This window comes from Columba livia, chromosome 17, assembly GCF_036013475.1.
Source record: "Columba livia isolate bColLiv1 breed racing homer chromosome 17, bColLiv1.pat.W.v2, whole genome shotgun sequence".
NCBI classification, from domain to species: domain Eukaryota; kingdom Metazoa; phylum Chordata; class Aves; order Columbiformes; family Columbidae; genus Columba; species Columba livia.
The window spans coordinates 8,609,691-8,622,718 of NC_088618.1; the positions used below are offsets into that span (position 1 = coordinate 8,609,691).

Sequence of the window (13,028 nt, forward strand, 5' to 3'; positions counted from 1 at the left end):
CTGAAATCCTACAAGCTGATAGAAGAAAAACAGGGTCTTTGTGTTACGTAAAATAGCATTACATTGTCTAATAAAAACCTGGTTTTGAAAGGGATAACATAGTTCAGGAAATAATGGTGTTTTCAGGAGGGGATTTCAGAACCTATCTTTGCAGTTAATGCAGACCTCCCCATCACATATGGCTGAATTTGGCCAATGGTCTCAAAACTTTCTGTGGTGGGGAAAAGGAAACTGGCAAACGCAGGGAAAACAGAGTCATAAAACACTTGTTTCCTTCTGGGGATGGGGGAATTCATAGCTTATTAATTTAGGGAGTGCTTCTTTCCAGGATTAAGAGAAGGGGAAATATATTGTAAAGGTCTTATAGAAAATTAAAAGTCTGTTTATCATCTGCATGGTTTACTAATATACTCTAAAATGTAATGGGGTTTCTGCTTTTCTTGGCTATATTCTGTTTCCTGGATAATATAATAATGTAAAGAAAATGAACACTGAGGTTTCCTTGTCACAGGTCTGATTCAAAGGAAATAGCTGAAAGGCCCTAACAGTCAATATATTCGGCATTTCCCAAATCATCCTAAATCACTTTATTAATTTGGGATTAGAAAACATTCAGCCTTGCTGTAGGACAGAGGTAATAACCAGAAGACCCCTTCAGGTCCTTCCAGCCTTTTCCTCTGTGTCCTTTTCATGCACACTCAGTAGTTATTCTCCTAAATGGTATTTAACCACTCAGACCACTTAGGCTAAGATTTTACATGGTCTGTTTACAAGTCTAGCTTGGTTTCTGTCATTCCAGAACTAGTGAAAATAGCAATAGATGCACACTTCATTTATATTAGCTATCTCATTTCTTTTCATTACTTATATTTTCAAATAACATGTTCAGCCACTATTCACTTGATGGATGAGTTGCCAAAGAAAACACTCTGGAGGAATTCAGCTCCTAAAAAGGTTGACGTAGCAAGCAGCCCTGACCCATCTGTCATGATTTTGAAGACAGACGTTGACTCCCATGTCCTTTATCCTGCTTTGCGTCACCGACCAGCAGACCTCTGTTTTTACAAGGCTGAGCTGGAGGAGTTGCAATTTCAGCTAATATATATTGCCGGGCAAATAACTCGGCATCTGTGCTGCAAACCCTGGAGAATACAAGTGTCCAGAGAAGAAGCAAACAAGCATACGAATGCACAGAGAGCGTGAATGTCAGCGCACCACACAAAGAAAGAAATGGTTTCTTTAATGGAAGCGCCTCTGGGAGGAAAGACAGGCATGTTGTTTGCAAGTTACAAGTAAATTATGTATCATCATGGCATTAGCTCAGTGGGGAATCTGAGGACCTCCAGCCTGCTCCACTGCTGCCTCTAGACACTTGTGTTCATCTTCACATTAAATGCCATCAGAATCTGTCATCTCCAGCAGAGCTTTCCATGCACGGGGAATACAGGATGGGACTTCACATACCAAATTAAATTCATAAAGTGACCTTTTATCAAGAACATGTCAGGAGTTAAATTCACCATATCAGGGGATTTTCTTTAAATGCTAAGTGTGTACAACCACCTTCTCCTGCCAGAGAAAGAACTAGAGGCAATTTAAATATTAAACAGTTACACATTAAACAACTCTGCAACAGAATAGTTGCATTTCAAATCATCTCTTCAAAAACATTGCATTTACATTTTTTACCAGTCTGCTGTCAGCAGCTTGCGCAATGACTTACAGAAACCACAGAAGAAACCCTTCCAGAGCCTCAGAGTGCTTTGTGTGACCCAGAGTTATGTGTTCAATAATAAGAAGAACAGATGGGAAAAGGAGAATTGAGTTTCAGGAGAAAAGAACATTGTTTGGATGAAATTTTGCACTAAAATGGAGAATGGCTGCAGCACATGTACAAGGAGTCAGTTCTGGATGGGAGATGATGAGAGGAGACAGTTCTTGACTCAGCAGTGAGGAGCCTGTTGGAAGGAAAGAGAAGAGACAGACCAGGAAAGGGGAGGGCTCCACCGTCTCCAGGAGACAAGCTGGAAAGGAGTCCAAGGAGTGAGGGTGTGGTTTGAAAAACAAGGAGTTCCATTTCAAACTGGATCCTGAAGCAAACGAGGCAGTCAGTGAGGGCCTTGAGATGCACGAAATGACAAGTTTCTCTGAATGAGACCAAACCGGAACTTTTGGAGTTGTTGTGACACTCCGCTGCACCACAACATCTCGGTGCTGTGCTGCCGACACAGCATTCCTCAGGTTCGCATTTATCTGGTGCAGAAAACACGGACGCTCAGCCGGCGCCACCTGGAACAGATGCAGATCAAACATTCTGTGTTCGGTGCTGTACCACACGCACCAGCTCTTCGGCAGTTTGCAGTGATCGGCCACAAGGATGTGCAAGTCCAGCCTGCAGGCTCCATCACCTGGTGCTTTACTCAGGCAGGTCTCCCGCTGTCAGCAGGTGGACACTCTCGTACAGGCCAGAGTATGTGCTAATGCCTCTTAATTTATTCTTTTTTAATCAAAACAGTGAAGTGGCCAAATATTTGTAAGTTGAACAGTTTTGTAGTTAAACGGTGATTAGAACTGATGTTGTGGAGCACGACTGAGAGAAACACTTAGGCAAAATGCATGTTGCTTTTCCAGTGAGGCTTCCTTGGCTGATTCTGTGGGAAGAGGACTAGAAAGATGTACAACACATATCACATTTTTCCATGTAAAGAACAGTCCCTCTGAGGCAAAAATACAGCTCTTCTCAGGGCTGTTCTCAGATACTGAGAAAGAGCATCAGGCTACAATCCATAGGAGGAGCCAGAAAACCAGACAGCTGGAGGAGAGCAACCTCTGAAAAAATAGAGAAACATTTACCAAGAGCTTTTCCGTTTGCACCGTTAAAGGATTGCTGGGGATTACACCCTTCTCAGCCGCTAAGTGCTGGCTGTGCCTTTGACAGAGCAAGAGAGCAGCAGTTGGCTGATCAGAGGGGTGACAGCACAGCAAACATTCAGATTTGAGAGCCTTTATGTTTCCTTTCAATAGACTGTAGGAGAAATACCTTAAATAAGGCCAGTAGTGCCTTTCTGTTGAGAAATCCCAAACTAAATAGAGAAAATAAGGTTAAAATATTCAGTGAAAACTTCCTTACACAGAGCTGACGGGACAGAGGTCAGGTTTATTTCAGGTAGTTGCAATGTGGTGAAAAGATGGCAAATTACTTTTCCCTTCTTTTTTTGATTTGTGTCAAAATTTCACATACTATCAGCAAGCTCTTCAGAGCGAATCACGCCCGTGAAGAATCTAACCCTCGTGATCAGCAAAGCCAGGTGTTCAAACACAGAACAGTGTAAAGAAGGTACAAATGAGAAAGACATCGGCAGACAAAAGTGTGGCAAAGCACTTTTACATAAAATGAGATGCTTTTTTTACTACAGAAATTATGGGTTGTTGTAATTAGTTTTTGGCCAGCTGGGAGTGGGCATGAAGCATTTTATTATTAAAACTGGATTGAAGAAATATAACAGACCTTTAATTTTAATTATACTTTAGAAGAGCCTTGATTTCCTCAGCCAGTGGTCTCTCTAGTACATGTCAGCAGTTTAGTGTCAGACTACTAAGAGTAATTACACACATACACAGTGATTCTTGTGCATTTGTAGTTCCTGCTAATAAAAACACGTCTGAAACAAACCTGTTGTTTCTTCCCTTTGTCACAATTTTCTTTAAAATATCAACGATATAAAATTATATATCCTATAACTACGTACAATGCTTAAGAGGTCCTATTTCATTTGTGAAGTGATGAAAGTCTGTGGCTTGGGTTTTTTGTAAACAGAGCTAGTTACTATAAATTAGAAAGCAGAAGCTAGCAGTTGGAGGTCTGGATATAAATAATGAGCATCCATGAAATGATTGTGAAGGAGGCCAATTGACAGAGGCCAACACTGAACAAATTAATTACACCAAAATGGGCTGGTAGCAGATCATGTCCTCATGTCCCACTGATGGTCCTGGCTCTGCAGCACTGCTGACTTACCCTCATTTAGGGACTGATGGATAGAGTTGTGGAGTTTATAGCTGTGGAGTTATTCTGGGCAGGGACAGGAGCTGGACTTGCTCTTTGTGGATCCCTTCCAACTCAGTACATTCTATGATTCTAAGATTCCTGGAAAATTTCCCTGTTTTCTAGGCTTTTAGAAAGATGTTTGTGTTTGGAAGGAATCAATGTGTGCAGAAGATGTATTTCATGCATGTCTATACCATGTATCTGAAGTCCATGTAATGCTGACCCCAAAAATTTGTGACCTGCTGATTTGTGCAGTGGTCCAGTTAGAAACTCAACACGATCCTGGGTGTTCAGGTCCCGCTGTGTGTTCCCAGCTGGCCAGATTTGGGGATGGAAGCTCTTGCTCCTGAGGCCAATGCTTTTTTCACACATGCTGTAAAAATGCTGAGATGCTGAAGTTCTTCTAGAAAGCAGATAGTAACAAAATTTGTCTTGTGGCCTCTACTCCATCTCCATCAGTTTGCTGTCTTCCACAGAAGTTGATAGAAGGAATGTCAAGATCTTTCCTGGTTTATATTACCTTCAGTCATCCATAAATAAACTGCTACTAACAAACCTACAGAGCAGATGCCACTCAAACCGCTTCTGAGACCACGTAAACTTCTCTCCGCCTCAGCTCCATTCTCACTTGCTTTGGGCACCTGACCCCCGCTGTGAGCCCGCCAGGCAGAGCTGCGATTTCCTGGGGGACGGGGCTTTGGCGGCACCTCAGCCCCAGCACCTTCTGCCACCTGTTCAAGGGGCTGCTGGGGGTTCCCTCGGTCCTGCTGGAGACCTTCAGGTCTCCCCCATATGCCAAAGGGGTGCAGCCTGTGACTGTGGGTGCCAGGAGGAGCCCAGGTGTCTCAGCAGAGCCGTGCCTTCGATTCCTTTGCAAACCTAACCCAGTTCTGGTAATTCTCAGCTCCATGTATTAAAAACGAATGAGGTTAAGTAAAAATAATGAGGTTTTAAAGTGTAATATATTTTGAATTGTTTTAATCTGCCTTCTGGTTTTGAGTCTTCAGGGGTCCCTTGTTCAGCTTTTCTTTGCAACCCACAGCATGAGAAACTGATTTATAAAAAATTGAAGCAGAGATTCTCCTTTAATCTTGTGTTTCCCACAGCTGGGGGCTGGGAAAATGCGAACAACACGATGCTCCCCATAGAACCGCTGGAGTAGCAACACTGCAGCAATCAGTTTCCATCTTGAAATTTAGGAGAAACATAATAGCAGCAATGTTACCTTCACCTCCCCCATTTGATACTAATGGGCTGATTGGGAGCCGGAGTAAGGAAAGAAAACAGTGTTGACAAACCTCTCACATGTTGGACCCTCCACTTCTTGGTTATTCAACAACTTCCCAATTTACCATGTCAACACTCCAGGGAAGGAACCCTATTTCCATTTAGAAATCCAACAGGGCAGAACACGACTGAGAACCAGCCATAAAGCTCACAGCCACCTGGGGCAGGGTGCTGTGGGGCTATGGGTGGCTCGGGGCCGTGGGCACCGAGTCTGGCAAGAGCACCAGCCGAGCCCACGGGGCTCCCAGGCGCTGCCGAGCTGCCCTGGTGCCCCAAGTGGGGCCATGGCTGTCAAAGGCCTCTGCGGCCGGGATGAGCCGGTGTCCACCCGAGAGCCGCTCTGTGCCGAACCAGCCGCGGCAGCAGGTGCCAGCCCGGCCGCTCCCACCACCTGCGCCCTGAGGGGCACGGCGGGGCAGCGCCTGGGAGACCCCGCCTTTCTCCTCTGAGGGGAGCATCACCCCCGGCACCTCCACCCCCGCTGCGGGGAAGGGCGGGAGCTCCGGGGGCCCGTGTGAGGCGGGCGGCGGCACCGCGCCCCCAGGACCGCAGCGCCCACCCGCCGCCGGGGGGAGCCGGGGAGGGGGTCGGGTCACGTGAGTGCGTGTGGCAGCAGCGGAAGGATACCCGGGCTCTGACAACCCCCTCCCGCCCCTCTCCACTGACCGCAACCGGGGCGGGGGGAGCCCCTCTTCCCCGCGGAGCCCCCTCCCCAGCCCTGACACCCAGCGGGATTGGAGGGCGGCGGGCAGAGGGAGGCGGCGTTGAGTGAGGGCGAGCGACGGGCAGGGGCGACGGGGCGGGGGGAAGAAGCGCCGCGGGGAGGGACTATTTGAGGAGACCCTGGCAGGCTGGTGAGGTGCGGAGTGATCCCGCCGCCGGAGTGAGCGGCCCCGAGCTGAGGCAGAAAAAGGGAGGCGAGCCCGCCGGGGCGCTCTCCAGCGAGGGCACTGCGCCTGCGCCGCCACCCCCTCCCCGCCGCCGTGTGGGGTGCAGCGGCGCCTGCCCTGCTGCCACCGCCGGCCCCTGCCCAGCGCCCCTGCCCCGGGGAGCTCGCCCCCAGCCATGGCCCAGATACTGCCCATTCGCTTCCAGGAGCATTTTCAGGTGAGCGGGGGGTTGAGGGGGCGTGCAGGGACGGGGCTCCCCCTGCTCTGCCTCGCCCTGTCCCGCAGAGCAGGGGGGGCCGCGGCCTAGCAGGGCGGGGGGCGCGCTGAGAGGAGGGGGCGCCAGGCCGTGGAGGCGCCTCCTGCGGCCGCTGTGGCGGGGAGACCCGCTCCCTCTTCCCGCCTTCCCTCCGCTCCGGTGTGCGGCCGCTGTCCCGCTCGGCGCCGCGGGGGCGCGCGGGGCTGAGCCCGACCCGGTGCGGGCTCCCGGGGCTGCCGCCTCTGTCCGTCCGTCCATCCATCCCCGGCTGCCTCTCCGCGGCGTGCGAGGCGGCCGCGATTTGTGCAGAGTCACTCGCCGCCTCAGGGACCTCCCGCTCCGGGGAGGGGGAGGCGCCGGCCGGGCTGCTGGTCCCGGGGACCGCAGGGGCTCCCCCGCCTCGGTGAGGTGGGCGCCTTCATCTTGCAGAGGGATCTACGCTTTTCTGCTTTACCTCAACGACCATCAGCCTCCGGTCGCGGAGGTTTCTGGGAACCTCTTTCTATGCAGCTGCGAACTGGGATGAAATTGGTGAGATGAGGTGCAAGAAACCGATTGGACTTGGAAGCTCCTTCCAAACATAACAGTATTAAAAAAAAAATCTTCCTAAAAATGACATAGTTCTGTACTTAATAGCCTGTGAAAACCATAATGCCAACGTTGGAAAAGATCCATGACTAATGGATGCAGCACAGACAAACCGGTTTATCTGTTTCCTTGTGAACTGGTGGTGAGGGAGGGTTGTAAATGGAGTGAGAGAGCAGCAGGCTCTGAACATGCAGTTTGCAGCAGGAATTAAAGGAATTTGCTAAATGAATGAGAGAACAGGAAGTGGACTTGGCAAGTCATCCCTGGGTCTATCCTGCCCCTTTCTGTCAAATCAGGCATCCATTTCAAAATATGAACTCAGTATCGTCCATCAGGGTGGACTTTGTGTCACTTCAAGCATTTCAGCTTGGGAAATAGTTATTGCTCCTTCCAGCTCCTTTTGGGAAGTGTTTTTCTGCTTGACTGAAAGGGCTGTCTTGGTCACTCCAGAAAGAGCCCTAGCCTGAAAAACAGTAATAGGGCTAACAAACTCCGGAAATACTGAGTCTCTGTGCCCAAGGGAGCAGACACACCTGTCTCTTTGGAGCTGTCATGGGTTGAGAGAGTTTAACATAGTAAGGAAGAATTATACTGTCACCCCCCACCCCCCTACCAGTGTAGCAGTGACCAGTGTAACCTCAAGTGATTTCCTAAGAGCTGCAGTGCAGCTGAGTCAGGAACTTGAGACCAAGGTGTTTTGATGTCATGCTGCTTAGAAAGATGCATGTAGTTCTTATAATTCAAAACTGACAAACATAACCAGTCCTGCCAATTGTGTTTGGTCTATACAATAATGATGAGAGAACATCACAATATGTTGTAGGTGTAATGTGCTGCTTTGCATATTAAATGACTGTTTCTGTGATGACTAGTATGTCTTGTAACGCTGGCAATATTAGCCTTGTGGTACTTCTGGTTTGGGTGGGGGGGCTAGCCACTTCTCAGGGGATTTGTACTGAAGTCATATTCTATTTTTTGCTACCACCTGCTTTTGATCTTATTGAAAGAACTAAACCTGTGCTTGAGGGACTTTTCCCTAGCATGGGGGCCGCATAGTGGAACAGGGGAAAACGTGGGACCCACCATTAACATGTAGGTCTAAACTCTTCTGCAGGACTCTCTCTCTCCTGCTCTCCCCCCAGTCTGAGTGCAGTAGCTCCTAAACAGCGCTCTGCTAAAGAGAAGTTGAGATTAGTAGTAGCTGGGAGTAGGAATGCAGTCAGGCTCCTCAGTGCTGCCTCTGCAGTTGTTTCTACATGGCAGGAGAAATGGGGAGGGAGATCAGAAGGAATGTGGGAACTGGTAGTGTTTGCTCTGGCTGGATATCTGCAATACAGTTTAATCAGCCCTAACTTAACATTATGTGTTGTAAACATCTAGAGTCATAAATAAATGATATGTGGTGCTTATTGTTGACTGGTAGGGCCTTCACTCCTTTTTGTAGTGCTTCACTGTTACCCATACTTAGCTTTAGTGTAACAGATCTAGTATGCTGCTTTATGATGTTAAATCAAAAAAAGTTAAAATACCGTTCAATTGTGGTAAGTTTCAGTGGTCTTATGTTAAATCTTTCTGCACCTTAAGTCAATCTGTGTACCGTTTATACTTGTAGCCATTTTAATTAATGTGGCATTAGGTAGTTAGAGTAGCTGTTAGCACTATAATTACTCAACTCCACATTCAGCCTGTTGCTGATGAAACATTATTTCACTTAAGTTCAGAGTCTTCCCAAGATAGTTGCATGTGCTTTACTAAAACAAGAAGTGAAGCATGCAGAAAGTGCTCTTCAGAGAATTAAACATAAGTTGCAGTGCTAAATACTGAACTCTTCTCTCCCACTCTCTCTAGCTGGAAGTAGATAAATGATGGTGTGAAGTGAAACAGCAATCTTGGTCCATGTAAAATCAGAGGAGTACTAGAGATCAGCAGACTGTTTACATTCGTCGTAAAGTTTGTTTTGCTGTGTGTTCATCCTCCTGACCGAACTGTAGCACCGAGCCTGTGCAGGAGGAGTGACTGCCAGTCACAGTGCACATTACTTTTGAAACTCTTACAGCTTGTACGTTCAAGTCTTAATATGAGCTGACAGATGGAGAATAGATGCAGTAAGAGAAAGAGATCCAGGTCTTGATGTGGTAGTAGTCAAGCTGTGAATGCAATCAAGTTTTACTGTTTGTTTAGCTACATCTAATGCAATTGAACAGTTGTTTTTAGATGTGAATTGTGTAGCTGTGAGTATTCACGTATTCATAAAGAACTTGCATCTTGCTCATTCTTCTCACAGAGAATATCAGAGTTAAGTCCCATAGCAAGGGAGGGGAATAAGATAAGGACTTGGTTTTTATGTCTGGTGTTGGAGCAGCTGCAGCAGTACCAACTGTGCCAGCTCTGCTATAGTGAAGTACTACTACATGCTACTTAAGCTACTGTGATTTAATCAGGTTCTTAACTCCAGTGGTTCTGTTGGAGCAGTGAATTATAAATTATTTACCAGTATGAACTCTTCCAAAGGGATTGTAGTTTACAATGGAAATGTTGTAAAAGACTAAATATACTGGTACACAGACTGGGAGCAATACTACTGGAATTCAGTGTACAAAGTGTTCTTGATCTAAAATTAAACTTTTCCTTTAGTCATTGGTTTGCTCTTAAAAGCTCGTCTTTGTCCTTTTTCGAACTTTTTTCAGTTTTCACTAGCAAATAACTCTTCTTGCCTGCAGAGAAAGCTCTTGCTTACAAAAAGTCTCAGCTTCCTAGGTTGGGGGCTTCATCTCTTAGATGGATAGATACATGGGTCTGTAGACAGGGTTCTGCTTTCTTTCAATAACTAATGCAGGCTCTTGAGCACAGTAAACTAATGTGAAAAAACTTATGTGCATGACTTGCTCTTGGTATGCAAGTTTTATGCATCTTGGTACAGCACTGAGAACGTAAGGTATCATGGTTTTAAACATAAAGGATGTAGATTTACTTCTGTTATTTTCTGGACAAAAACACTTTCTATTTGATAGTCTGAGATGTCTTGTTAAGAATTACTATCTGTTGTGCAATAGGCATGACGGAGATGAAGTGTAATGGCTTTCATGAGTTTGCTTAGGCTAGATATGTGCACTTAAAAGCACTCAGGATATTTGCAAGCTGTAAATAACTTTTTGGACTTGTATTTAAAAGGCAGGGCTAAATATTATTGATTCAGCTACTTGGTGTTGAAGAGACCATATTTGCTCCCTGTATTGAGGAGTGCCCTACATGTGGTAGGGATACTCATTCAATAAACGATTAATCCTCAGCAAAGACACACAAGAACAGTTTTTTGTGTAGGGAGTAACTGACAGCCTAATTGCAACCCAAACCTGTGAGCCGGTGCTCTTGTGTGTTTCAGCTCTTGAATATTGCCTTTATGGCCCTCACCTGCCAGGATGGGAACTACAGCAGGAGATGAGGTGAGGGTGGGCAGTTGAGAGGGGATGTCCAACTGTGCAGGATATAAAGCTCCTTATTGAGCATGATTATAACTTTATATAGCCAAATGCGTAAAAGACTTCTGAGAAACTGTATTATTGTGTTCTTGGTTTGGATTATGCTTAAAATTATATGCTTACAGAGCTTTTAGCAGGCAGTTTTTAGTATTTGGATGCCCACAGCGTCTGTCTAAGCCTTGCTCTTTTCTAATAGGCTTAAAAAACAACAACTGATCACCTCTAAAAATCATTTCCACTAGAGCTGTATGTCATAGAGCTGAAATGGCATATGTACTGAGCCATTCAGAAAGTTCTTCTGACTTCAACATTTAACTGATAGTAGGTTCCAAGTGTTAGAGTGTCAGAACTGAACACACAGTAAGTCAGGGTTAAGTATTTCCCATTAGAGAAATGGACTTATTTTAACGACTGGTAGTACCAGTGTCTGAGTTGGTCTGTGCTGGGTCACTGTGTTCCACAGAAGGGGAAATGCATTAGAAAGCCCAATATTTAGTAGAACTCCTATGTAAAAACATCTCAACTCCATTTCTTAGGAAGCGGTAACATGTTGGTAGTGGGGAAAGCCTAAATCTCAGATTAATAGTTATATTTCATCTAAGTGTAGGACTTGTGTATCTTCATTGAGGTTGAGAATCAAATAATACATCTTGGGTTAATCTTTACCATGTCACAAAGTTCTTAGTAACTGTAAGATGCTTAAATTTGATATCTAATCCAGCCTGCAGTAATACTAGATATCTACAAAGCAAAAATCTGTTATCTGTTTCATTCAGCCTGAAAGTGAAGATAGTTCTATACTGTACATGTAGATAATGGGCATGTGGGCATGAAAGAGTAGGAGAGGGATTAAGCTGTTGCTTGTAGGACAGAATGTTATCCTTTCCTTTACAGCAAGGCTTACAGTAACCTACATGGGGGTGTTTGGTAAGGTTTAACTGGATTACTCAAAGTGTGAGGTAAAGTCATGCAAAGAGCCTATCCCCATAGTGTGTTTCTCTGGAAAGACTTTGTAAGAATCCTTCTTTTAGAAGACAACCTTAGTTTGAGAGTAGTGCTTGCCTTAGAAGCATAATATAAAATGAACATTTAATAAAAATTGAGAGGCTTGATGTTGAGACCTTTATGAAAATAAACTGCAAAATCTCTAGTTTGTATATAAAAACTTCAGTAATGATCTGTAGCACCTTCACTTGGAGCCTTTTAAGATACATAGTTAAATGCTTGCTGTGTCCTGTAATAAAATTTTCTTTATTCTGTGCTTGAGGTGAATGTGCTTTAGAACAACATAGTCCAGATTGTCTCAGCAGGTTTGTCCCACCAAGGATAGAAGCAATGCTGGCTAGTGTCCCTATTTTTGGTGGTACAGGGATTCTGCTTGTGTTCTTCTGTATCGACATAAAGAATATGCCTCTTACACTGCTTCCATGTTATAGGAGCACATATGATCTGATGAGGATACTTTATCACTCCCCTGATGACAGGAACAGTCTTCAGTGTTTTCAGACTGCTAAAATGTGTTGTCATCATTCCCTGGGTCTTGCAGCATTTGCGTGACCATCCTTTAGGTACTGCTGACATTTTGCCTTTAAAAGATATGACTGACTTCCTTAACAATCAGGATGGCAGCGATTCTCCTGCATAATTTAACATTACCTTTTCTGAAAGCTTGGCTAGATTTTGTAACAGTTAAAATAGGAAATCTTAATACCAGAACTTGATGCAAAATCTTTCTTATCCTAGTGAAGATACCCAAATTGTTATTCTGCAACATGGGCCAGATTTTGACATGAATAACCTTGAGTTTAAAGCTGAGCTTCAAGTAGGCTGATACCTCAAGATTCTCACCATGCAGAATGAGCAGATGGGGGGCTATGTCTTGGAGAGCATGTCAAGCTGAAGCACAGTAGTTGACAAGAGACCTTGAAGAGGCTGTGTTTCTACTTCAGTACTCTGGAAATACATCTGAGTTTGGATTAAATAAATCAAGTTAGGAACTTGGTTATGCTGCAGTTAAATCACTTGTCCAGACTTGTGACAATCAGTCTCTTGGTAGGTGGACACAGATCATCCTCAACACTAAAGTGCTCAGGTGTCTACTATGTGAAAATGTAATTTGTCACAATAAGAGGATGTTGTCCTGTATAGAGCAAGTGACCAAGAACAGTGGAATTAAGAGCCCATTGTTTATTCCTTTGTTGTTCAAGGTCACAGAAGTTGATGGAGCTACAACTTCCATGTTTATTGGGTACTGAAACTTTCTACATTATGTATGAAAAGTGCATGGGTTGTCTTGATATGGAAACTTCTTTCTGTACTGACACAGAAGTCTGTAATAGCTGCATGCCTAGTGGACTTGTTTTCAAAACTCTAGCTGCAAGCAGCTTCTGATACTCTTGTGCCTGAACTGTGATTCTCTTTTGGAATTAATAGCACCTACTCAAGTTTACTAGTGTGTATTGAAGAATTTTCCTATGAAG

General features: G+C 45.1%; 1 protein-coding gene across 3 annotated transcripts in view; it reads left to right on the top strand.

Annotated features, from left to right (window-relative positions):
• Positions 1 to 6,086: 6,086 nt before the first annotated feature.
• CLTCL1 (clathrin heavy chain like 1) overlaps positions 6,087 to 13,028 on the top strand; it is a 35,365-nt gene continuing 28,423 nt past the window's right edge. For all 3 annotated transcript variants that reach the window (XM_065033099.1, XM_065033101.1, XM_065033100.1), the window contains exon 1: positions 6,087 to 6,442. In XM_065033099.1, coding sequence (XP_064889171.1) covers positions 6,401 to 6,442 — 42 coding nt within the window. In that variant the 5' untranslated portion in view covers positions 6,087 to 6,400. The remainder of the gene's footprint in view (positions 6,443 to 13,028) is intronic.